This window comes from Tympanuchus pallidicinctus, unplaced genomic scaffold (genome assembly GCF_026119805.1).
Source record: "Tympanuchus pallidicinctus isolate F22 unplaced genomic scaffold, pur_lepc_1.0 scaffold28, whole genome shotgun sequence".
NCBI classification, from domain to species: Eukaryota; Metazoa; Chordata; class Aves; order Galliformes; family Phasianidae; genus Tympanuchus; species Tympanuchus pallidicinctus.
This window is the reverse complement of record NW_026294745.1, coordinates 2,862,501-2,886,919: the sequence shown is the minus strand read 5'-3', so window position 1 is coordinate 2,886,919 and position 24,419 is coordinate 2,862,501. Positions and strand designations below refer to the sequence as shown.

The 24,419-nt window shown below is 48.6% G+C and overlaps 3 protein-coding genes and 1 long non-coding RNA gene across 5 annotated transcripts in view; 2 read left to right on the top strand and 2 right to left on the bottom strand.

The window, feature by feature from the left end:
• The window catches only part of AACS (acetoacetyl-CoA synthetase), a 36,977-nt gene extending 33,660 nt beyond the window's left edge, over positions 1 to 3,317 (bottom strand). Inside the window, exon 1 of one of the 2 annotated variants that reach the window (XM_052691190.1) lies at positions 2,696 to 3,317. In XM_052691190.1, the coding sequence (XP_052547150.1) occupies positions 2,696 to 2,813 (118 nt within the window). In that variant the 5' untranslated portion in view covers positions 2,814 to 3,317. The remainder of the gene's footprint in view (positions 1 to 2,695) is intronic. The other variant, XM_052691189.1, reaches the window with a different exon arrangement.
• A 1,597-nt stretch (positions 3,318 to 4,914) lies between these two features.
• Positions 4,915 to 6,265, bottom strand: LOC128084745 (uncharacterized). Its single transcript, XR_008208668.1, has 2 exons — positions 5,247 to 6,265; positions 4,915 to 5,086 (listed from the first exon to the last, which is right to left on the bottom strand). It is a non-coding gene; the product is annotated as an uncharacterized LOC128084745 (long non-coding RNA).
• Positions 6,266 to 6,375: 110 nt separating this feature from the next.
• On the top strand, positions 6,376 to 12,222 carry BRI3BP (BRI3 binding protein). The gene is made up of 3 exons (XM_052691196.1): positions 6,376 to 6,696; positions 7,899 to 8,001; positions 8,480 to 12,222. The coding sequence occupies exons 1-3, from the start codon at positions 6,391 to 6,393 to the stop codon at positions 8,896 to 8,898; spliced, it is 828 nt and encodes a 275-aa protein (XP_052547156.1). The 5' UTR covers positions 6,376 to 6,390; the 3' UTR covers positions 8,899 to 12,222.
• A 218-nt stretch (positions 12,223 to 12,440) lies between these two features.
• Positions 12,441 to 24,389, top strand: DHX37 (DEAH-box helicase 37). Its single transcript, XM_052691185.1, has 27 exons — positions 12,441 to 12,582; positions 13,183 to 13,352; positions 13,487 to 13,599; positions 13,951 to 14,254; positions 14,673 to 14,821; positions 15,071 to 15,163; positions 15,526 to 15,622; positions 15,934 to 16,047; positions 16,265 to 16,366; positions 16,843 to 16,957; positions 17,069 to 17,164; positions 17,572 to 17,648; positions 18,382 to 18,520; positions 18,761 to 18,837; positions 19,154 to 19,386; positions 19,528 to 19,639; positions 20,178 to 20,284; positions 20,401 to 20,589; positions 20,809 to 20,933; positions 21,215 to 21,331; positions 21,425 to 21,597; positions 21,981 to 22,095; positions 22,230 to 22,367; positions 22,669 to 22,763; positions 23,162 to 23,235; positions 23,688 to 23,785; positions 23,994 to 24,389. Exons 1-27 carry the CDS (start codon positions 12,474 to 12,476, stop codon positions 24,074 to 24,076), a joined length of 3,414 nt encoding a protein of 1,137 aa, XP_052547145.1. The 5' UTR covers positions 12,441 to 12,473; the 3' UTR covers positions 24,077 to 24,389.
• The last annotated feature ends 30 nt before the right edge of the window (positions 24,390 to 24,419 follow it).

Genomic DNA, 24,419 nt, shown 5'->3' with positions numbered 1-24,419 from the left:
CTGGGCAGCTGCTGGGCTCTGCTCACAGAGGCCACCCCTGCAGCCCCCCACAGCCAAACCCTTGCTACAGAAACACAGCACATTGTTCAAGGCAAGTGACTCTGGCATCAACAGACATAGTGTGACTTGAACAGATGGCATCATTTCACCTGACTGCTTTACGAGCCATGTGCAACCAGAGAGACAGAGAGGGACCTTTTCCAATAGCTGTGCTACATCACGAATTGGATACACTCACTGTCTAACAGCACCATATGAAGCAAGAACGCACTATTCCTCAACAGTGAAGGGTGAGGGATAGAATCATTCTCATGCTAAAACAGTATTAATACCTCTTGTGATAAAACAAGTTCACTGGCCAGCCATGACAACTGTGAGGGGGTATTAAGAACATGGCAATGAGCAGCTGAAGTTTCACACAACAAACAGAGGAAGTAACCTGAGGAATCCACACAAAAATTCCAGTACAACAATTCAAACTGAAACTCAGAACTGTAGTATTCAACAGATCAAAATGCAGCGTGTAAAGCAGTTTGGGGTATGAATAGCTGAAGCAAATTCCTCATTCCTCAATTTAGGTTGCTTGAGGATGTCGTGTCCATGCTGCCTGAAGCTGTGCCAGTAGCCAAGTTAAACAGAGTATCTGCTATCAGTAGAGGTAGTAACAGTTTCCTACCCTGCCAACTGTTTCCAATTTGACACTTTCAACTAAATCAATTGGAGTTATTTTCTCTAATTCTCTTTGCCTTGTCAGCCTGTTGTCTGCCTGATTAAAAGTCACCTTTGTCTTCCTTCGACAAGGAAAACGTCTTTCAGCCCCATAAGAGAACATGTGAGCCATCTCTACAGCACTATTCACACAATTTTTGCTGTTTCCCTACCAGCCTGCCCCTTTCATATCATCTTTATCAGTGGAAGATTACTCAGATACTACCAATATAGCAGAAAGTCAAACTTGACACGGTGAAAGCAAAGAATGTCCCTTCCTCAGTGCCCCACTACTACCTATATGTTGCCACCAGCTCAGCCTCCAGTTCTGTTTTCTTACAGGAAGAACTTCCACCCAAGTTAATCTTTGATATACTACTCAACGTCCGTAAGTTGATATGAGGACAGGTTTGACTAAACTCGCCCTCCTCCTTCCCCTTCGAAAGGAAATTGCAGCACTTGCCCCAAACCATTCAGTAAGTGCTACAAACACCACCATCCATCCATCTGTTTTTTTCTAACACGATTAGCTTGCTCTGTCTTGTCTGTGCAGTTTGTCCCCAGATGAGCTTTGGCACACAAGTCCTTCAGGGCCCAGACCTGTTACTCAGCAATTAAACGTTGCATTTCATTGCTATGTTTCAGGGATGGACAGAACTGTGCTGTTTAAAGGGCTCTATTGCCTTTGGCTGTCCACAGCGAGGCCACATCTTGATATTACATAAAGAATCCATTCTTAGTTGCCGAATAGCGTGCAGACCAGTGAATATCAGTTCGTATCTAATGGAAGTTGACAAAGGTTCCTATACAGAGGAATCCGTTTTGAAGTGGTAGCTGCATTGAAATGAAGTGAAAAATCCTAGCTCTTTTGACTAGAAATCTGCACAGCCCACTTGAAACTGCACTTGATCTCGACCATCCAAATAGCAGTTGTGACATCCTGACTCAAGGCTTGGCTGAAATCCTGCAATAACTTCTTTCCAACATAGCCAAAGATTTGGGCACTGTGTTTACAACAACAAAACTTTAACCTAGTGTGCCTGGACGTAAAGTTCCTTATCAACAATAATAAATAATAAAGTTCCTTATAAAGCCTTAAGATGGCTTTTCAGAAGGGAATTGATGGCTGGACTACATGCTCCAGAACAGTGTATATACTGCAGACACTCATATGGACAGATGAACCAGTGAGGCCACTTGCCAGAACTGCTCCCTCCATCCCTCATCCCCTGGTATAGGGACAGGAACTGAAAAGCTACACAAGCAGCCTGGTGCCTAAACACTGAGGGTGTCCAGACTGCATCAAGCAAGGCAGTCACAGCTATGAGCTCAACCCCTGTCCCAAACATGGTTCACACCACAGATGTGCCCCGAAGCCCCGCTGGTTCCTGAGACCTTCAGCACTGCTCACAGCCTGCACTCAATAGAGCTGACACAACTTGGGTTTGGAAAACCCCTCTGGAGGCCTCACCGCCCACCCAAAGCGGTGCTAAACTCAAAGCTGGTGGATCGAATCAGAGGAGCACACGCCAAGGCACAGCCACAAGGCTGAATGGGCACGAAGCAGAGCTAGAAGAGCTCGTGCAGCCATACAGCAGTAACCTCACCTCCACCACTGAGCCAGCATCACATCTCCCTCCCCAGACCTCACAGAGGCTACAAACGACGACGCTCCCTTCATAAACAAAAAGAAAGCAAACACAGCCTTCGCTCCCGCTCCCAGCTCAGCACACCAGATCTCAACACCCCTCCCCAGCACCCCTTGGGGACCCCCCGCCCTGCGTCGCCCCGCGATGCCCGCAGGTACCGCACAGCTCCGTTCGCACGCTCTGCCGCCGCCCAGCTCCGCTCCAGCCGCGATGCAGCACCCGAGGCCCACGCGCGAGGCTGCGGCACAGCATCACGCCCGCAGCCGGCACCGCCCGAGGGGATGCGCGGCCCTACGATGCCCCTCGGGCCGCCCCGCCCGTTCTCCCGTCTCGCTCACCCAGGCGGAGCCCGCAGCTGCCGGCCACGGCGGCGCGGAACCGATCCATGTGGGTGTTCCGCTTGCTGTCGGGCTCCCACATCACTTGCGACTCCATGATCTCAGGCTCGCGGGACATGGCGGCGCAGAACGGAGGCGCGCGAAGAACCGTCACCGCTCTCGCAGAGCCGCCGCACAGCAGCTCCCCCGCCGCGGCTCTCAGCGCGCACTGCGCGGCCCTGTGCGGGGCGCTGCGCTTTAAGGGTCGCTTCACCGCCGGTCGCGGTAACCTTCCGCGGAGCCGAAGGAGTGCGCCCCGCCCGTCAGAGCGTGTCCTTCCACTGCACCGCCGGCCGTCCGCGGGCTCGGCGCGGCAGCTCGGCTGCTTCTCTTGATAGCCGTGAACTGGCAGACGTAGCCCAGAGCGGGACAGCGGCGTGTAACGCGCTGCCAAGTAAATCTGGCAGGCCTGGGAAAACACGGGATTGCGGCAATCGCACGGCCCCGTGCCCTCCGGCTCGGCGCTGGGGTCACTCAGGTGTGAAGCGAGCGGTCGCTGTCCCCGTGCCCTGCGCGTGGCCGCACAGCCGCTCCCCTCGTGCGCTGAGGTGTGACATTTTGGGGCAGCCCCTCCGAGAGCCTCGCCCGGCGCTCCCAGCCCGCCTGTCACATTCAGCTCGGGCACGGACCGCCGCAAAAAGGGGTGATTCCCGCTTTCGCCCCGCTTGCCCCGCACACCCTCCCCCCTCCGGCCGCCGCCCCTCAGGCGGCCCCGCGCTGCGGACGGATCCGCGCGGCGCACGGCGGTTACGACGCCGCCACGAGCGATTGGCCGGCGCGCGCCTGGCCTCACATCAGCCCAGAGCCCGCTCTCCTCACGGCTAGGCTGAGCGGGGAAGAGCTGACATGGCGAGGAACCAATCAGCGCGGACATTTTGCAAGCCGTCGTCTCTGCCGACCAATGAGCTGACGCATCGGAAGGAGGTGTGCCCAATCCGGGGGGAGCTCTTATTCTCAGCGGAGGGTGGAGGGCTGGGTGCTGAGGGGTGCTGGTTGTAATCGTTTTCAAAGCAAGTTTGCATTCAAAAAGAAAACGTGGCTCTAAATGACCCGAGGAGGGACCCAAAAATTCTCCTCCCTGAGGTCAAAAAGGCCCGGTTTAAAGCAGGCTGCCCCAGTGGGAGGAGGAAGGAGCAGGTGGGGTTTGTGATAGAAGTCGAGTTCTAGGAACACCTGGCGCCCTTCTCATGTATGAACAGCAGTTGCACTGCTGCATCCTCGCTTTGGATCTGTCTCCCTGTACCTCACTGTTATTCCTCTTTTTCCTTATCCAAATAAAACATTTTTTCATCTTTCAAAAGTGACTTCAGAGAAGCGGGAAGAAAAGGGAGAACGAAACCTTTCACAGCAAAAGGAGCTCAAGGAGGAATGCAGTGACTGCTAATGATTCAGAAGCTAGATGAGAATAGTTAGGGGGAAAATAACCCAAATGAGGTTAACTGGAATTCACAATTTACAAATCTTTTCTTACCCTGGCTTTATACCTAATAGCGGTAATAATCGGCTACAAATTAAATCACGGTTTGCGCTCTAGATTAGATTAAGAACCCTTCAAAGGACATTGCAGGAGTTATTAAGAGGAATGGTGATGATACTGCCTCACTTGTGGCACAACTAACCTGCAGCCAGCCTGTTAAATTAAAACAAGGGACACAATCACTGAGAGCTAACAGTTTTGTAATTACACCTCAGGGCGCTCTGTGCTCAGGATTGATCGTGAGCCACTGTTCCAACAGCTGCATTAAGAAACTGTGCTCCAAATCCCCATATTCGGAGTAGCCACCAGCTGGTTAATTGGGCTGTAGGAGGGTGAGAATCTTGAGGCACAGCTGGCATTCTTGGGCTCAGCTGCCCTTGAGTGGTGCCTGAGGTAAGGGCAGCCAGAACAAAAAGCAAAAGCAGAAAGTAGGAAGACAAAAAAAAAAGAAAAGAAGCAGTGAAGCACAGCAAGAAAAGCCTCATAGAGATAACAGCAGAACGTGAATAAAAAAGGTCACAGAAGGAGGTTGTATATAATAAGTTATGGCAAAGTGAGCTGTGAGATGAAGTAAAGGCAGAAAAAGGTTTGGGGAGGTTAAGGACTGGTTCACATCAACGCCACTCAGCTCTCTTAAAGGCTTTGCCCATTATTTTTCAATGTAAGAATGATTTTAAAAAGAGAGAACCTTGTGACACGATAATAGTTTGACATTGCAAAGACCCCAATTTATTCCCAAAGCTGTTAAGAATGTTGTTAGACCTCTCTGAATAAGAAAACACGTGCAGTCTCCAGATCAGGAAGCACAAGTGCTGGCGTGCTGCTCACACTGCTCATCCTCAGGGGAAGATCCTTCTAGAAGCCTCGCAGTTGTCCTAATAAAAAGTTCAACGTGGTTAAAGAAAAACGAGATCAATATTTCATGCCATGAGGCAATGTATTCTTTGAGCAGACATGATTTCATTTATTGAAACAAGAGAAAGGTGAAATATTGTGTAATTTCGTAAGAGCTGCGGTAAGATGAGGTGAATTTACCTAAAATAGGCTCATTGAGACAGATCTGGAAATCTGTGACGTGCCAGGGGTGATTCCCAAATTAACCTGACCTCTTGTGAAGGACAGCCACGATCACAGCTTCCAAAGGCAGCCTCTAAAATTGGCCCACAGGCATCTGCAAAGAGCGGACGGAAGGAAACAACAAACATTTTGCAGAATGGATTTTGGGGGAAAACTCCCAATGAAAATTCACACAGGGAAATAGGAACTGTCCCAGATCCTCAGCATCAAGACCTGCTGGACCAGAAACAGCACAAAGAGATCCAGAAGAAGCCATGCCAGCTGAGAGCAAATCGAGCAATTGTAACTGGCACAGAAAACAACATTTGTGACATTTAATTAAATTGCAGAAATGTTTTGCTAATGCAAAATTTTTGCATGGAGGAAATGCCCCCAAAGTGGATGCTGTACGCTGGGAATCAATGCATGACACCGAGGGCAGATAACCAGAGACCCCCTGACAACCTCAAAGTAACTGTTATCCACTGCCAACTCATTTTGGAGAGCACGACACAGATATCAGCGCATGCACAGGTATGACCAGGTCCAGGATTAAAACAGAATGAAAGCAGCTTTTATAAAAATATAAAGAATCAATGTCCTACTGAAATCACGTGGGAGCCTAAGTGCCTCCCTGGGTCTGAGCCCAGCGCCTTCAGGGCCAAATATAAATAAAGGCTGAAAGGCCTGAGCTATTCTGCTAAATGTGAAAATAAGCATTTTGGCCAGACTAAAAGGCAATAAGAAAAATATCTATAATCTAAATGTCTGCTTGACTACTTTGTAACAAGATTTAGGCCCAGCCACGAGCCATCAAGGACATGGTTCCAGTATCAGAAAGAGATACGAAAACCTGAGCCACAGGTGCGCCCTGAGGCTGTAGAGCTCCCCTGGAAGGGGCAGACTGGAGCAGAGTTTTCTCTATGGGGGAGTGCAGTTATCAGAGCAGAGATCCCCAGCGAATGCTGTACACGCACGGTCACCTCCCCAAACACAACTCCTCGCCGTGCTCACGTCCCGGCTAGGTTTCGCTACCCAGAAGCAGCAGGTAACGCTGCCCAACTCGCACTGCTGCGCTTTTTTCGCTCCGATCGCTGGGAAGGACCCACGTGAAACCGACCCGATGGAGCCGCACCGCCCCGGCTGCCCGCGCCCCGCCCCAAGGACGGCGGCGGACCTCGCGGCGCGGCCTGAAGGCGGCGCTATAACCGCGGCGCAGCGTGCAGCGCGGGCGGCCATGGCGGCGGGTCGGCTGCCGGCGGTGCTGCTGCTCCTCGCCCTGCTGCTGGGCGGCACGGCGGGGCCCGGCGCTCGGGCGGCGCGGAGCCGCGGCGCCGAGAAGCAGAACAGCTTCCGCCGAGCCGCCAGCGGCCTCTACCAGGGCGTCAGCGGCCTGTTCGGGGAGGACAACGTGCGGGCCCTGCAGAAGGTGAGGCCGCTCTTCCCGCTCGTACGCGCGCACCCGCGCTGCCTCCCCTTCCCCGGCTGTCCGAGGGCCGCGCGTCGCACGGCGAGAGGCCGCAAGGAGCGAAGCCCGGTGCCGGGCCCGGCCGAGCGGCGGGAGCCGGGCTTTGGGGAGGGGAGGCGCGCGGCGAGCCGCAGCGCGACGGCGGCGAGGAGACGTCCGGTTAAAGCCGTTCCGGGTGGCGGAGGCTGGCGGCTGTCCGCAGGAGCCCTCCGGCCGGGATGCAGAGCGTGCTGCGCTCTGTGGGTGCGCTGGGGAAGGAAGCGGTGCTGAGCCCTGGCGTGCCCCGGCGCATCTCGGTTGCTCGATGAAAACGCGATTCTCTGGCATGCTCTACCGTATCCGTCGTGTTTTCTTTAAGCCTCTAAACGATGCACTGCGAACAAAGTGCGTTTTTGAAGTCTGTTAACCTGCAAGTTTGCGTGCTAAAGCACCTTAATAAGAGCAACTGTGCCACTAAGTTTGTGATTATAGAATCACAGAATGGCCGGGGTTGGAAGGGACCTCAAGGATCACAAGTCTCCAACCCCCCGCCACAGGCAGGGCCACCAACCTCCCCATTTAATACCAGCCCAGGCTGCCCAGGGCTTCATCCAGCCTGGCCTTGAACACCTCCAGGGATGGACGGGGCATCCACAGCCTCCCTGGGCAGCTGTTCCAGCGTCTCACCACCCTCACAGGAAAGAACTTCCCCTGACATCCAACCTAAGTCTCCCTTCCCTCAACTTAAAACCATTTCCCCTTGTCCTGCTGTTATCTACCCTTTCAAAGAGTTGACTCCCCTCCTGTTTGTAGGCTCCCTTTAGATACTGAAAGGCTGCAATGAGGTCACCCCACAGCCTTCTTTGCTCCAGGCTGAACAAGCCCAGCTCCCTCAGCCTGTCTTTGTAGATAAGGTGATGCAGCCCTCTGATCATCTTTGGGGCCCGGGACAGCCTGAGCTGGAGGGTGGTGGCCCTGCCTAGGGCAAAGGCTGGGACTGGGTGCTCTTAAAGTCCCTTCCAACACAAGTCCTTCCGTGGTTCTCTGGTTCAATTTTTTTCCTTGGGGTCTTCAAAATATTCTGCAGTTTCTGCTGCATGACTTACAGTTCTGCTCATGACTAGTAAGTTGCAATAATTGAGGGATTTTATTATTCTTTCTTAATTTTCAATTTTATTTCTCAGTTTTTCTCAAGGTTGACAGAGAGGTTTGTGAATGGGGTGGATGTGTTAATGGACACGTTCTGGAGAATATGGACTGATTTGTTAGATGTTCTTGGAATTGATGGTAAGTGTGATGATGCCATTTAACCCCTGAGCTGTATCAATCCGTGTCATTGCACACAAACATAGGCTGAGTGGGAAACTAACTGTGTTGAATCATTGTACATAGAACATTCACCAGTGGTATCTCTGCCTACTTCACGTGATTTTGACTGTGCTATTATGGCCTCCAAACCAGAAGCTTAAACCCAACTGTTGTGTTTTGGTGTGAGTGCTTATAGGATGTCTGTAATAGGGTGACGGGTCACGGTCAGCTCTTTGGTGTCATCATTGAATGGATGCAAATAGTGTGGAACAGTGCATGGAAATGAAGGAGAGGTGCAGAATCTTCTTTAAGAGCATTAATTAAATTGCATCATTAGAGCTGGGCCAGTGATCAGAGAAAGATCCATCCAGAAGTGGGTAACTGAAGCTGTGCTTTCCGCCGTTCTCTCTTGTGTGTGCGCTCGTTAACACGCTGTACATTTCCCTTTGTTTTTCAGCCTCCAACTTGACTCACTATTTCAGCCCAGCAGCAATTGCCAACAACCCAACCCGGGCTGTTCTGCTCATCGGTGCCATCTTACTCGCCTATTGGTTTTTATCCCTCTTCCTCGGATTCTTCTTCTATCTCCTGCACATGATCTTCGGCCGTTTTTTCTGGATTGCGAGGGTTGCCCTCTTCACCCTCTCGTGCATTTACATCCTGCAGAAGTACGAAGGCGACCCGGAACACGCGGTGCTGCCTCTCTGCTTCGTGGTGGCCGTCTACTTCATGACGGGGCCGGTGGGATTTTACTGGAGGAGAAACAGCAACAGCAGCCTGGAGGAGAAGATGGACCACCTCGACAGTCAGATCAGACTGCTGAACATCCGTCTGTCCAGGGTGATTGAGAACCTGGACAGAGGCGGTGACCAATGACCCCACCCCCATAGACCACCGTACACCAGCTCTAGAAAGTTCCTAAGCACTGTCTCATTTGAAGTTACAAAGCAACAAAACATCACATGGTAAAAAGTGTGCAGAGTTATAACTTTTCATCATGTGTAAGACTAATTGATCTAGATTACACACTCAGCCATTATACTTGTAGGAAAAAGAATTAAGCCGTATATTCAGAGTTTTATCCAGTACTAGAATTTTATCAGTAGAGAAACGCTTACTTTTACAAGCATTTAAAAACATCTTTTGTAAATTTTTTATAAAAGCAAATCGAGTAGTCTTTAAAATACTGAAATTCAGCTAAACATATGCAAATTTGACACACAAAGTTAAAATCTAAAGCTACCAAACACTTCTGTTGAGAGGTAACTGCTGTGGGTCCACCCTTTGCTGTTGTTGTTTGTTTGTGCAAAGTCTCAAATGGTTTTCTCTTACTGTTGGCTTATTTCATTGCCTTGAAGTTGTATTTCGTAGAATATAAAGTAATTTTCTGGTATCCAGGCCATAAAATTCATGCCCTAGATTTTAATAGGAGGCAGAGAATAAGGGAGAAGGATGATTTATTAAGTTTCAGGTCCTTAAACGCCAGTCCCACATAAGGAATTGAGAAGTGCACGTGTGGCTTTATTTCATTGCTTTTCCTATCAGGAACTTATTTTGACATCTGAAAGGAAATCCGATTTAATTGATTGACACAAGAGGAAAAGATGTAGCGTGGCAATCTGTAATTCCTATCTGACCTTCATAGTGAAGTGTATTTCAAGCATCAGTGCGTAGGATGGAATAATGCAGTTTTTCATCTTGGGACCCATTTACACAAAAGAAGTCAGCGGTTAAACCACTTGCAAGTGCATCGTTGCTGAAAGCTTTCTCAGGACCAATAAGTGGCAATAAATTACCTGCAGGAGGATCTGGATTTCTTTTCTAAAATTGTTTTGTAGGCGCTTTTATCCTGAAGTCTGTGTCCTCAGTATACTGGGCTTTGGGGAAGCGAGTCTCCTCATGTGCTAAACAAAGCCACGTAGGATCTTGGAGCAGCTGTATTTTGAAGGATGTATGTGTTTGTAACCTTGTGATTAAGCAGCTTGGTAGGTAAGCACTGGTTTTGTACAGTTTGAGATGTGCTGAAACAAAGGTGACCTCAGGGAGGGAAGTCTGTCAGAGGTTTGTAACCAATGGCGCTGAGTGCTGAGCACAGTGACAGTGCCAGCAGAGGTAAAAATGGGCCACAGCTGAGGAACAACGCCTTGCCTAACTTCTGAATGATAGGTTAAGAGAACCTGCAGCAAGAACTGGGTCTGCAGCAGGGACTGGCCTGAAAGCAATGGGAGCAAATCCACGTGGCTGCTGAGCGGGGCCGCGGCTGCCCGGGCAGGGCCTCAGTGTGCTGCTGTACTGAATGTATCGTGGGCTGAATTGTTTTTTTCCTTTACGCTGAAGTTTAATGCTCTTCTGAAAAAGCGTTTTGCTTGCCTAACCTCTTCTGGTCTGTCTGTGGCATTTACGTGAATGGCTCTTTTATAATCCATTCTTATGGCCTTCGTGTCAACCTGCAGTCGCTGAAGTTGGACGTGGTTGGAGTTGATATGCAGTTGGCACTGTTGTACGCAATTTAATTTTTTTATTGCATCTGCAGTTTCCTCTGAGTCTCATTTTTCAAGAAATACATGGTTAGAGTTGCAAAGAAGCCGCTTTTTTGCAACTTAAAATCCTTCCCATAAACAGATAAGCTCTATGGAGACAAATAATCTGCCTTGCGAAGCTGAGCATTGGAGTGACGGTGTATTCATTTGTTACAGCTCATTTTCTGTAATATTGCAGAGTCTTCCCTGTAAGCTCTGGTTTTGCTGCTGTTGTGCACAGAGGACTGAGCTCAGCACCACCGTGGACATTAGGAATTGGTTAGCAAAGGTGGTCACGTCTCTTAGTCTTGCTAAATCTGAGGCCTGAGGACCAAAGTCTGCAAACCTTACTCCATTGCCTTCAGTAGGACTATGTGCATGAGTCAGATTTGCATAGATTGTATTTTACATAATCCATATTTAATGTTGAAGTTAAAAATGCTGAATCGTTTATATATTAAGAGCTGTCTATTATAAAGATTTCTTTACAAATACTATATGAAACTTGATTTGGATTATAGTTTCTCCCTGTGTCTGTAATCATTTATTTTAGTTTTGTAAAAATCAGCCCTCCTGTATTAATTCTCTTAGTTTTGATCGCCCTGCTGCTTGGAAAAAGTATTTTTGTATTTACTTGCATCCCATGTATAGCAAAATGTTATGTGAAGAGCAGTATATATAAAATTGGATATTTTTAATCAGTATTTTTCCCAGCACTCAGTTTTCACGTTAGTCAAATTCAGAAGTAATCATTTTTTTTAAAGCACAATCTAATCTTCAATATATATACTTTAAAAATGCTCTGTATTTTTAAACATGCACTGTAGTGAAAATGCTTTTGAGATATGAATGTGGTATTTAACCTCTTCCAACTTACTTTTGTAAATACCTTTTTCAGATACTTTCCATTCCAAGTCATGTAGTTGACCCACCAAGTGTTGGCTCTGATTCGTAGACCTCGTTCAGTGACTGGTTGCACTGCTTTGCTATTGCCATGAGTGTGAGCATCTCGGTTAGGCGTGCAGGACGGGCTGTGGGCACAGCAGAGCCCTGCACGCCTGCCTGTGTTGGTGGCACAAGGAGAGCCCCGATCCCACAGCTGCCAGCCTGGCTGTAACACAGCACACAGCACCGGCTGTGGGCTCCACGCCGCCTGGTACCAAATTCCAGGGCGGGTCTTCAGCGTTCTGAGCTCCGTGCTTCGAGGCCCGATGTTTGAAACTACCGTTGTGTTCTCAGTGCATTGGCATTTCTGTTCAAATGACGCTTGTAGGGATTTCCTTGCAGGTAGGCACCTCACCTGTAGATAACCGACCCGTCGCGCGGACTGTAACGCTTCTCCAAGTGCTGTTGGGTGTCGGAGTGCCTTGTGTGCCCTGCTGTGGCTCAGTGCTGTGTTAGTGCGTCCTCCAACTCGTGGCTCGCTTTTAAGATGTGTTGCGTAGTGAATGTGGAACATAGACCAGTGTGTAACCGTAGCTCTTGGTGGTGTAGAAGTTTAGGTGTGATTTGCTCACGTACCGATCTGTATTTGGCAGCTAATGACGTGAATGACCACGAGTTTCTCTTTGTCTGGGCTGGAAAACAAAAGGTTTTGTTGTATCCGCATGTATTTTAAACTTTTGGATAATTCCACCCAACTGTGATGACAGCACATTAAAAGTTGATCTTTTCTTTTTAACTGGAGTGGTGTTTGCTGCGGTGGGCCGGGGGGCGGGATGGCTCTCAGTGACCCACGGCCCCGAGCCCTGACGGTGCCGAACGGCGCGCCAAGCGCTGCGGCACCGCCCCCCGCCTGACGGGCCCCGCCCCCTAACCAACAAGCCACGCCCCTTTCCTGTGCTGCGCCTGCGCGTATGCGACGCCCTTCCTCGCGAGACCGCGGTGCCCGGAAGTGGGGCTGCCTGGAGCTGCACGTGGGCCGGTTCCGATATGGGCCGCGCGCGGCGGCGGCACAACTGGAGGGCGCGGGCGGGATGCGGGGCCGAGCAGCTCCCTGCGGCTGGGGCCGAACCGGCGGAGCTGCAGCTGGAGCTGGGAGGTGCGCGGGGCGCAGTGCAGCACGGGGTGGCTGCGGTGTCACCGCGCTGCTGTTGGGCCGTTACGTGGTCTGGAAAGGTCGTGTAGGATGGGTGGTAATGGCTCTGCGTCGCTTAGACTGTTCTTTACGAAGGCAATCCAGTTATTAAACTACCTCTGTACTTAACGCTTGTACTATCAAAGCCATTGTTTGTGGGTTTTTAAATCACTTTTCTCATGCAATTATTATCAAAGCATTACTAATGCAGACTTCTCTACTAGAAGTCGCTTGTCTCTGGTAGAGACTGTGATGTCACATGTGGCCCTGAGCTGCTCTACATCCTTTGGCTGTGAGGTTGCAAAAAAAAGGAGGAAAGGTGCCGTCAGTGCTGTGCCATAAGCCTAGGGGATGAGCTGAGCAGCCACAGCAAGCGTTGCAGCATTCCGCCCCCCATGCCATGGGGTTTTTGTTCCTACTGACAAGTCGGATTGGTTCTGACTGGCAGGGAGGGTTGTGTTTGCCTGGAGTGGCTGTATCCAGTACAGTGTGTGATTTGGCCACTGAGCAGTATGCTGACACCGGCCCTCTGGGTTCTGCTGAGTAACACATGGTTGCTTGCAGATGGGACACCACTGAAGGGAATTGATGGGAGCAATGCCCTGGTCCTGCCAGCAAAGAAAGAGAAGAAAAAGAAAGCACCAAGTGTTGTGCAACAGCAGAAGAAACCTCTCAGCAGGAAACAGAAGAAAAACTTGCAGAGAGTTTTAGAACAGAAGGAAAAGAAAAAACAGGTACAGTGCTGCTTGTGAGTAATTCTGGCATTGGTTCCCCCTCTTCAAATGGTAGTTAACTTGGGAGCCAATCTTTAAATGAAATTACTTCCTGCTGACTATCAGTACTGACTGCAGTTGGTTTTCCCACACAGCGCGCTGAGCTGCTGAGCAAGCTGAGCGAGGTGCAGGCTTCCCAGGCAGAAATGAAGCTTCTGTACACCACTTCCAAGCTTGGCATCGGGGGACGCATGTATCAACCCAAAAGGTAAAGCAGTGCAGGGAGAAAACCTTTCTGACTTACTGCTGTGGTTGTGGCAACCTTTGCATCTTTCTTTTCTCGCTCTGCCTGGGGAACCTGTCTTAGTGCTGCATGATGCCCACTGTGCAGGAGTTCTTTCTCCGCGTTTGGGCTCACCCAGTGGCTCAGTGGTACAATGTTTGCTGTAGAAGGTGTGTGAATTCCGCAGTTCTTGAATGCCTTTAGGGCCAGTGACCCCATCACCTCTCTGGGCAGCCTGTTTTTTTCCTAGTGTCAGTATGAATCTCCCCTGGTGCTACTTAAGGCCATCACCTCTCATCCTGTCGCTGTAGTTCACGTGGTGGTGTGTTGTTTTAGGGTATTGCAGGAGCCAGGCACTGCTGTACCTGAGAAGATCAGGAGCATCAGCGGTGCAAATAAGAGAAGACACAGCTCAGATTCAGAATCAGAGCCTGAGGATGGATCCGATTGCTCTGAGGAGAAGAAAGAAGAGAAACAAGAAATTGAAAAGCCTTCAGCCAGTAATGTGAATTGTGCTGGGAAGCCAGAGGAAGACACGAAGAAGCCCATGGCGAGCCAGCAGGCTGCTCCTGCTGTGTCCAGCAAACCGTCGTGCAAGCCTGCGGTTTTTGTTCCAGTGGACAGATCTCCTGAGATTCAGGTGAGGCTGAGCAGTTACCTACAGGCTTAGGAATGAATCTTGCAGTTCACTGCAGACACTACCATTCTATTCCATTTGATGTGAGTAGGATGTTCTCCAGAACTGGGAAGAGTTCTGTGTGTCTTTGAACGGACGCAGCAGGGTTATGGAAGGGCTCTGTTGGAAATGCAGTATTGATAAGCTCAGGAGATTCTTTCACAAATTAAAGTGCAGAAACTTGTGGCTGCTTTCTGAGAAGCTGTTTGGGTGAGTCTAGTTCTAGGCATGGCAGTGGTTCTAGGCATTCACTGGTTTGAAGCTTTTTGAGCCTCAAACCTTGCAGAATTCCTGTTTGGGGATTTTGTCATCTGAGCTAGGAAACACTTTTCAATCCTTGGGAGGACTAAATGACATGTGTAAACCATGTGTTTTATTTTAGGAAGCAAGACTAAAGCTGCCCATTCTGGCTGAAGAGCAAGTCATCATGGAAGCTATTAATGAGAACCCCACTGTCGTCATATGCGGAGAGACGGGCAGTGGTAAAACCACCCAGGTCCCCCAGTTTCTCTATGAAGCTGGTTATACCAGGTAGGAGTTGTCTTTTGTATGCAGCAAATGTAGCTACAAAAGTTGAGGCTGAGCTCGGTCACTTCTGATTTGTCTCCTGCATTCTGAAATGGCTGAACTGGGAGCTCACTCTTTGATTTGCAGTGGCCACGCTGAAGGAGCTTTTAAAAACCGAAAGGGAGTACAGCTGTGACTTGCAAAACCCTTTGCACATAAGTAATCTTTTGAAACCTTTAAACAACCCCCCCTTGTTGTTCTTTGTCCCTTTAGTTCAGATGGCATCATTGGGATCACGGAGCCCCGGCGTGTGGCTGCAGTGTCCATGTCTCAGCGCGTCGCTAAGGAGATGAATTTGTCACACAGGTGAGAAGGAAACCTGCTGAGACCTTGCTGGGAAGGCTACACTGAGATGCGCTGCACATGTGATAGATTGAAACAGAAATGTGTGTGTTGCTGTTCTGCCTCTGGTGAGAATCTGTGGCAGGTTACTTATAGACTGCCATGGAGGTATCTGTAGAAGCACCTGCAGATGCATGGGGTGGAATTGCTGCATATCCCAGGTTCTGGTGTCTGTTGTGTGTGAGGCCCTGGTGGGCTGTTGGGGTGCATCTTTTCATATGTTGGCATTGAGTCCTCATTTAGTTAGGCTGAAGGCTGCTTCCTGACCTGCATGCTAACTTCCTGCTTCCCTCCATGCCTTCTGGCTCTCCTCTATTCCCTCACAGAGTGGTTTCGTATCAAATACGATATGAAGGAAATGTCACAGATGAGACACAAATCAAGTTCATGACAGACGGTGTGCTGCTGAAAGAAGTGCAGAAGGTGAGGTACTGCCCTTGCTGCTGGGAGAAGAAAGGGATCTTCAGCCAGAGGAGGTGCCAGCCAAGTTGTGTGGGTTTGTTGCGAGCCTTCCGACCAAAATCCCTTTCAGCACTGAGAAGTCTCTCAGTTGGGGTTCTCTTGCTATGTAAAATGAGAGCAGGAGTCTTGGGAACTAGGCTGCTTTGCATGGCCTTGAGAGTTTGGGTCTGTGCTACACTGCCTGCGTAGGACTGCATCTGAGTGTGGCAACGAGGGGAAATGCCTGCGACTCAGATGAGGCTTCATGCGGTGCAATCGATTTTTCTTCTCAGGATTTTCTGCTGTTAAAGTACAAAGTGATCATCATCGATGAAGCCCACGAGAGAAGTATGTACACGGATATCCTGATAGGGCTCTTGTCCCGCATCGTGCCTCTTCGGAAGAAGGTGAGAAGCTGCGGGGCAGAAGGCACACGAGGAAGGGGTGCCAGTAGATAGCTTTTCACACAGCATCTGATTGCAGTGCCACCAGGCACAAGTAATTAAAATTTCTGGCTTATTAGAAAACACTCGTGTCTAATGCCAGTAGTTCTTGCGCTGTGTGCTGTATAGCCTAAGTGCCACATGCTTGCAGGCAAAGGCTGACAGCTGTGTGTCCCTGCAGAAAGGGCTGCCGCTGAAGCTGATCATCATGTCAGCCACCCTCCGCGTGGAGGATTTCACTGACAACACCAGGCTGTTTGCTGTCACACCTCCTGTTCTACAGGTACGGTTCTTCTTGCTGGGATCTGTGCCAGATGGAGCAGCTGAAAATAAACGGGGGTTTCCTTTATGAAATAAGACATGAGATGCTCTAAACTGTCCATTTCGTGCCTAAATCTTTTGGATGTCAGTTTAAAGTATGGGTTTGTTCTGGTTATACTGTTCTGTCATTTGGGACTCAGTGGTTTTCTCTCCACTTCTATCAGAGAATTTGCCCTGGCAGAATTGGATTACTTTGGAAGACTGGAAGTTATGGTTAGGAAACCTCAATCCAAGAGAGAATAGTTGAGTTTCCCTCTTGGTTTCCTGGTGTTCAGCATAGCCAACACAGATCACTTACATGGGTCCTATGGTTTGTAGGTTACCAAACCAAAAGCTGCTCAGACTTCAGGATATGCATATCTAGTTCTGCCACGAGGGCTGCAGTGACTGTGCTGGCATTACAAACATGGCTTGTTTGCTGTTGGATTTCCTCTCTAGGTGGATGCGAGGCAATTCCCTGTCACTGTTCATTTTAACAAGAAAACTCCCCTGGATGACTACAGTGGGGAATGCTTCCGAAAGGTGTGTAAAATCCATCGGATGTTACCCTCAGGTAAGGGCACTCAAATTCTTCACACTTAATGTACCTGTAGAATTTTTTGAGCTTTCTTTTGGTAGCTTAAGCAGTGGTGCATGGCATTTGGAGTGATCTCGTCTCTTGCAGGTGGGATTTTGGTGTTCTTGACAGGCCAGGCAGAAGTTCACTCTCTCTGTAGGAGGCTGAGGAAAGCCTTTCCCTTCCAAAAAAACAGCACTGCAGGTAATGCTATTGAATAAGACTTGGGCTTAAATTAATGGAGTTAAATTTGGAATTGAATTAAATTCCCCTCTCTGAGAAATGAGCTTCCTTTGCACCTAAAATAAGAATTTTTATTTTAAAATTTCTCAAGGCAAGGGTTGGGGGTAGGGTCTAGGATAGTGGAATTTCCCAGGATGGCTTTAGAAAGCGCAATCCTGCCATAGCTCAGCTAGTTGTCTTCTCAAGCTCATGGCACGTGCTTGCTGTGTGCTGCTGTTGGTCCTCAGTATGGCTCCCTGTCCCCTCTGCCTTCAGCACTGCCTTTGTGATCCTGCAGGAGGTGGGAGAGGAGCAGAGCAGACTGTACACTCCTTTTTCTGAGATGAAAGCGTGCACAGCTAATGGTGATTTGATGGCTGTTTTTGCAGGAGATGATGATGACAGAAAAGAATCAGTGGAAGAAATGCGAAAATTTAAGAAATCAAGAAGGCGGAAGAAAGCTACGGTACTGTGATGGCTGGGATTCCTCCCAGAGACAGAGCAGGGCCCTCCCTGCAGGAGAGCACTACTGCATGCTGGTGTTTCTCACCAGGCTGGTTTAGGCTCGCATGAAGCCTTGTGGCCTGCATGCATCCCTGCAGAAATACAGTAGCACTGCTTGCACTCCTGAGTACTGCCTTGCAAGCAGCAGAGTGCTAAAATGTGTCCCTGGATACTGTGGGTAGGAGACAGATTTCAGCTAAGTACTGACCTTAAAACCTTAATGGAAGGAGTTGCAGACTTGCTGTCTCCAGGGCTGCCTCTGCTCTGGCTACTTGTTACCCAGAATTGAGTCTGATGTGTCTGTGATGGATGGTAGCATTTGGCTTCTGCCCAGCTCCCACATGCACTGTGCTGGGAGGAGATCTTGATGCTGCAGATGCACTGTCTGCTGGTCTGGGGTCCTGGTAGCTGGAGTGGTGTGAAGAAGTGTTAATTACCCTTTGCTAATCCTCCCTGTGAAGAAACATGGCTCAGCACAGAATGCTGTTTGAAACTGTGACTTGGGCTGTCCCCTGACTCTCACAGTTAAGAAATGCTGAATCTTAGCCTTGAAATACTGACAAAATTTCCCAATCTCTGTCGAATCTCTGTCAACAAGTGCTTGGAATAAATGCTCAGCTTTGCTTTCAGAGCTGTATGAAATGCTGTCTGTGTTCCCACTTAAACTTCATTGTCTTCTTCCCCATCTTCCTCAGACACTTCCCCAAATCAATCTGGACAGTTACGCTGTTGTACCGGTGGATGAAGGAGATGAAGACAGAGATGCTGACACTGATGATGATATTGCAGGATCTGATGTTGACCTCGACTTAGGAGATGGAGACTCAGAAGAAGGTTTGGCATTCTCCTACAGTTAGCTGTGAAACGTGTGACATAAAATAGCTGTCCCTTGCCAGACTGGTGTGACAGCACATTGCGTCTGCATAATGGAAGAGTGAAGTTTTTCTGATTGAGATTTATGCCAAATAATTTGTTGCTACTTTTTAATGAATTATGTTCCTGAAGACATCACTGGGGATAAGCCTAGAAGCTGACTTACTATGTATTAAAGATTATTGCTTTGTTTCTTCACAGAAGAGAAATCGGATTCATCCCTTCCTCTTTATGTGCTCCCTCTCTACTCTTTGCTAGCACCAGAAAAACAAGCAAAGGTAAAGGATTCACTGTCACAAAAACAAATGACCCTAACTGATAGGTGGCATTGCTGTCTTAAATCTGTTGTGTTTTGTGAGCTAAAAGGTCCATCTTGGACCACCACCAGCGGGCAGACTGGAATGGCTCAATGGACAGGATAGGCTGGGTTTGGAGCAGGCATTGCTTGGCCTGTGCTCTCCCTGATGTCCTGGTCCAGTGGGCTGGGAGAGATGAAAAGCAATAGTCTGTAGCATGTCAAAATTACTCACAGCTATGGGATGCATCAAGGATTTTGTTGGCAATGCATTTCACACGCCCGGCTGTTTGTTGTAGGTGTTCAGGCCTCCTCCTCCTGGCACGAGGCTCTGTGTTGTAGCCACCAACGTGGCAGAGACGTCGCTCACCATCCCAGGCATCAAATACGTGGTTGACTGTGGAAAGGTGAAGAAGCGTTTCTATGACAAAATCACCGGGGTTTCATCCTTCAGAGTCACCTGGATATCTCAAGCATCAGCTAACCAGCGGGCAGGTCGTGCAGGCCGGACTGAGCCGGGGCACTGCTACAGGTCAGCGAGCTGCTGGGAAGAGGGCTATGTAAATGTTACCCTCAACTGCCTTTTGATTTTGAATCCCTTGCCATTTTTTCGCACGCATTTCATGAGTTAAGATTTCTTGCAAGTTTCCAAGCAGCATTTCTGGTCCACTAGGTTGTATTCTTCAGCTGTCTTCATGGACTTTGAGAAATTTTCTGCACCAGAAATTACAAAGCGACCAGTGGAAGACTTGATCCTGCAAATGAAGGCACTCAATATAGAAAAGGTGAGGTGTCAGACTGGCTCTGTGCTATGGAGCTCATTAAAATAGTTGCCCTTTGGAGCCAGAAACGAACAGAAATCCACGTTAGAAATGAGGGTCCTGGGATTTGGTTTCCATTCTGTGAAATGCGGATGCTGTTACGAATTCAGCAGACCTTACCAGATCTGTTCTGGTCATAAGAGCTTTTGCATCATTTCACTGCTGAAAAGTCCCCTGTCAAAATGGGGATTGTGTTTGGAGCTATGTGTGTGCTTTCAGAAAGTACAGTGCTTACAGTTGGACATTAAGCAGCCTGCTCTAGGCGGTGCCTGCATTCAGTGCCAGCTGAGGGTCATGCTTGTTTTCACATTTCCTAATGGTTTTGTTCTAAGCATTTCCTCCTATTATATGTCCTTTCCTCTTGCTTCTGGCACACATTCTAAGTGTTTTTCTTCGGTCTTTGTAATGGAAGGTGAGGTTTTCACTCCCTTCCAGGGCTTCTTACTGATCCAGACTGCCATGTCGGTCATGTACTGAGAGGCATTTTATTTGGTACCTGTAGGTAATCAACTTTCCATTCCCAACACCACCTCCAACAGAAGCACTTGCAGCAGCCGAGGAGTTACTGATAGCCCTGGGTGCCCTGAAGGAGCCTCCTATGACAGGAAGGTAATGGCTGTGGTCCTCAACATATTTCCTCGTGGGGATAAAGCACCCACAAGGGCAGAAACACGGGTTTTCATGAATGCAGATGTTTCTTCATTGCATGACTTCTCTCCCCACAGGCTGAAGGAGCAGCAGGCAGCAAAGCTGAGCTGCCCTATTAGTCCCCTGGGCAGAGTAATGGCCACTTTTCCTGTTGCCCCCCGCTATGCAAAGATGCTGGCACTAAGCAGGCAGCATGACTGCCTGCCTTACACCATTACCATTGTGTCTGCCATGACTGTTCGGGAGCTTTTTGAAGAGTTTGACAGGTAAGTGAAGGAGCCCAATTCCCAGTTTATATGGAACCATAGCATCGTAGGACAGCTTGCTTTGGAAAGGACTTTAAAGCCCATCCAACTCCAGTGCCCTGCCATGGGCAGGAAAAACTCCCACTAGATCAGGCTGCCTGGGGCTCCATCCAGCCCAGTAGGGATGTTGATGCCTCTCTTGAGCACAATCTGATTCATGCCATTCTGTGTTTCTTTTAGGCCAGCAGCAAGTGAGGAAGAGACAGTGAAGCTGAAGGGGAAGAAAGGAAGGCTTGTACAGATGCAGAGGATCTGGGCTGGGCAAGGGGAATTGCAGAAGCTTGGAGACCTCATGGTGATGTTAGGTATTGCACACAGAACTTTCCCTATGCTGATAACTTCCATTCTCCTCTCCCCATCACCCTGACCTCAGCTTTATACAAACCCATCCTGCTGTAGGACTGAGTGTAGAGGTGTAATTCCTGGGCTGATCAAGGCAGCGTCGAGGCATCATGGGCTGACAAATGGCCCTGGCTGAGTGGGAACTGCACTATGCTCATGCTGACTGGGACAGCACTGTGCCACAGTTGGTTTAATTAGAGCTCATTTGTGAAGTTGTTTTCTCTGCTTGACTATTCGCTTCCAGGAGCAGTGGGGGCCTGTGAGTACTCTGGGTGTACTCCTAATTTCTGTGAAGAGAACGGGCTCCGCTACAAAGCCATGCTGGAAATCAGGCGATTGAGGGGGCAGCTGACAACAGCAGGTAATTGGATTCTAGGGGAACTGTCATCTTTTTGGGAGCAAACCAGTCAGCTGGATCTTAACTCACCTTCTCTTTTTTCTTTTCCCCCTGCAGTGAACTCAGTCTGCACTGATGCTGGCCTCTACGTTGACCCGAAGATGAAGCCCCCAACAGAAGCACAAGCGACTTACTTGCGACAGATCGTATTGGCAGGGCTGGGAGACCACCTTGCTCGGAGGGTTCAGGCTGAGGAACTCCTGGACGATAAGTGGAAGAATGCCTACAAGGTAAACAGCTCAGCTTACCTGAGTTCTTCTTCGCTCGTGTCTGTAGGGCAGAGGGGCACTCTGCAAAGCCTGGGCTTCTGCCATAGGATTGTGTGTGTTGGCTTTCTCCAGCTTCTTGCCACTGAAGTTTCCAGTGTTGCAATTTCCAAGTCCTTGTGCAGGAATTGCTGTAAAAGAGTAAAAGGGCCATTAGTCCATCTCACAGAGTGCTTAATGCCCCCAGAGAAAAGAGAGCAGAAAAGAAAAGTGTTATTAAATGCCTCCATCGCTTAAGAAGGCGTTATAAATGTGTATCTGAGAGAGAGTGAAATTTGATGCAATCAAGAAATGAGGTTGCCAGTAACTGTTCCTACTCTGCTTCAATCCTCTGTGCTTTCTTACAGACCGCTCTTCTGGACGACCCAGTGTTTATCCATCCAAGCTCAGTCCTTTTCAGGCAGCTCCCAGAGTTTGTGGTGTATCAAGAAATTGTTGAGACCACAAAACTGTACATGAAAGGTGAGACTGTGTGTGATGATCCATTCTGCAGACTTGATTAGGAATGCAGAGCGGAAAGCTTCCCTCATAGGACTGCTACTGAGTGGCAGCTCTTGGCAGCAAGGCTTCCTTCAGGTGTGTTTTCCCTTTCTCAGGTGTGTCTGCAGTTGAACCCGAGTGGATTCCTGCTCTGTTGCCACCATACTGCCACTTTGGGAAACCTCTGGAAAATCCTCCTCCATCCTACTGCCCTGAAACAGGCAGAATTCGATGTCACAGGCCAAGTGTCTTTTGTAAGCTTCTTACAATGTCTCTCTCGGTCATTTTGCCTGTAGTCAGTTACTGTAATGTCTCTTAATGATGCTGTCCACAGTATCAAAGGGTAGAGCTCAGTTTGGACTCTTCAAAGGGCTTGACAGCGATGTGAGCAGATTCACAGGATTTAAAGTGTTTAAATGTTAATGTCTTCCCATTGGCATGGCAGTTTTATGGCCATCACTAATTTTTGTTAAAGAGAGAGGCTGCCAGGGTTGGTGGTACGTGTGGGCATTTATATTCATCAAGTGTTGAGGAGACTTTGTGATCTCTTTCCAGATCGAGTTAGCTGGCAGCTCCCTGCTGTCGAGGTTGACTATCCAGAAGGTATCGACCGCTATAAGTACTTTGCCAGGTTCCTGCTTGAAGGAAAGGTATGTCTGGTCAGGTTGCAACACTTCTTGGACATTAGCAGTGTTTTAGCCCAGTTTCTGAAGATGAGGCTTGCCAATGGCTGCTGGAACGGGCTAAACTTGGTGAGGTGGGATAGAGCTTGAAAATACAGAATGGCATGAGAATTAGCTAGTGGGTGAAAGAGACCCAAATTTAAGTCCTGTTTTCTCAGAGGAAAAAGGCTGTAGTTCTTGTGTCTCTATTCTGAGAGACAAGTCATCAGGCAGGGCAATCAGGTCAAGGTTGGGGAGATCTGCAAGGGAGAGTTGGGGATACAGGATATGGGGCTGAAACCTACAGCAATTCAGGTTCTTTGATGATTGCTTCCACAGAACAATTTACCTTGTTTGTTTTGTGCTTACTGCAACGTATCTCACAGGTCATTGAGAAATTGGGTTCTTACAGCCAGTGTCTGCTCTCCAGTCCTCTCATAATGCTGAAGACGTGGTCCAAGTAAGTTGTGAAAAGCTTTTCTCCACTGAATGCTTTTAACTTTCTCAGAAAAATAGTAACAAAAAATTAAACTCTGGGAAGGGTGTATGAGGCAGTGAGCTGAGGATTCCTTGCAGAGAGGTGAAAATTGTAATTTTGGATGTTTGTTTTTGGTTTTTTTTTTTTTTTTTAATCAAAAAAACTGTCTTGCAGTATTGTATGGGCTGGGTGGAAGCACACAATGCACTGATCACACTGACCTCTGTGGGTGGCTCTGTACAAGTGCATGAGGGCTTTCTTGAGCTAAGGAAATGTCTCTGTATCCAGAGGCCTTGTGTTTACATCTGTATTTAGCCCTCACTGATAACGGGCATGAATTCAGAAAGGTGAGCTGAATCTGTAACCCTGCTAAACTGAGCTGATGGTCATTGCTTCATTGCTTTATGGTGCCGTTTTGTCTTGGACTCACATAGGCTTCAGCCCAGGACAGAATTCCTCCTGCAGGCTCTGGTTGCTGAAAACTGTGATAATCGTGATGCTTTGCTGGCTGCATGGAAGAAAAACCCCAAGTGTAAGTGACCTACTACTTAAATATTAGTCCTATCAGAGGACTTTGTCGTTTTTGAGGTACGTGTAAGGTGGCTGTTTCACTTGATATTCTCCAAATTTTTATTTTTTGAATAGAATCCATCATGCTGTGAGTTTTGATTCTTGTGAAGGAGCCAAATGGATGTTGATCAGTATTAGGCCATCTCACTGCTGCTCTCTTTCTATTCCAGATCTGCTCGCGGCCTATTGCCAGTGGATCCCTGAGGTTATGCACGAGGACATAGCCAAGCAGTGGCCGCCAGTAGCACTGTGACACCCAGCTCTGTTCTTGGGATGCTCCTTTTCTCCAAAGTGTTTTTGGAGCATCGGTTTCCATGAAGATCTGATGATCAGAAGGGGTGCCTGGCCGCTAGCAGTGCCTTTCTGTGGCTCTTAGCTGGCTCTTGGCTCTGGTTTTCAGCCTGCTATGCTCTCAGAAGCCCCACCAGCTGTTTGGTGGGTGCTTTATAATGTTAATATTTGGATAATTTTATCCACTGTATTTTACCAGTTATGTTTTGCTGAAGTTTCTCTTTGGACTATATTAGTCATAGGGACTACAATAAATATATGTAATTCTTGATTTGGTTGGGAGAAATGTTTTCTACACAGTGTGT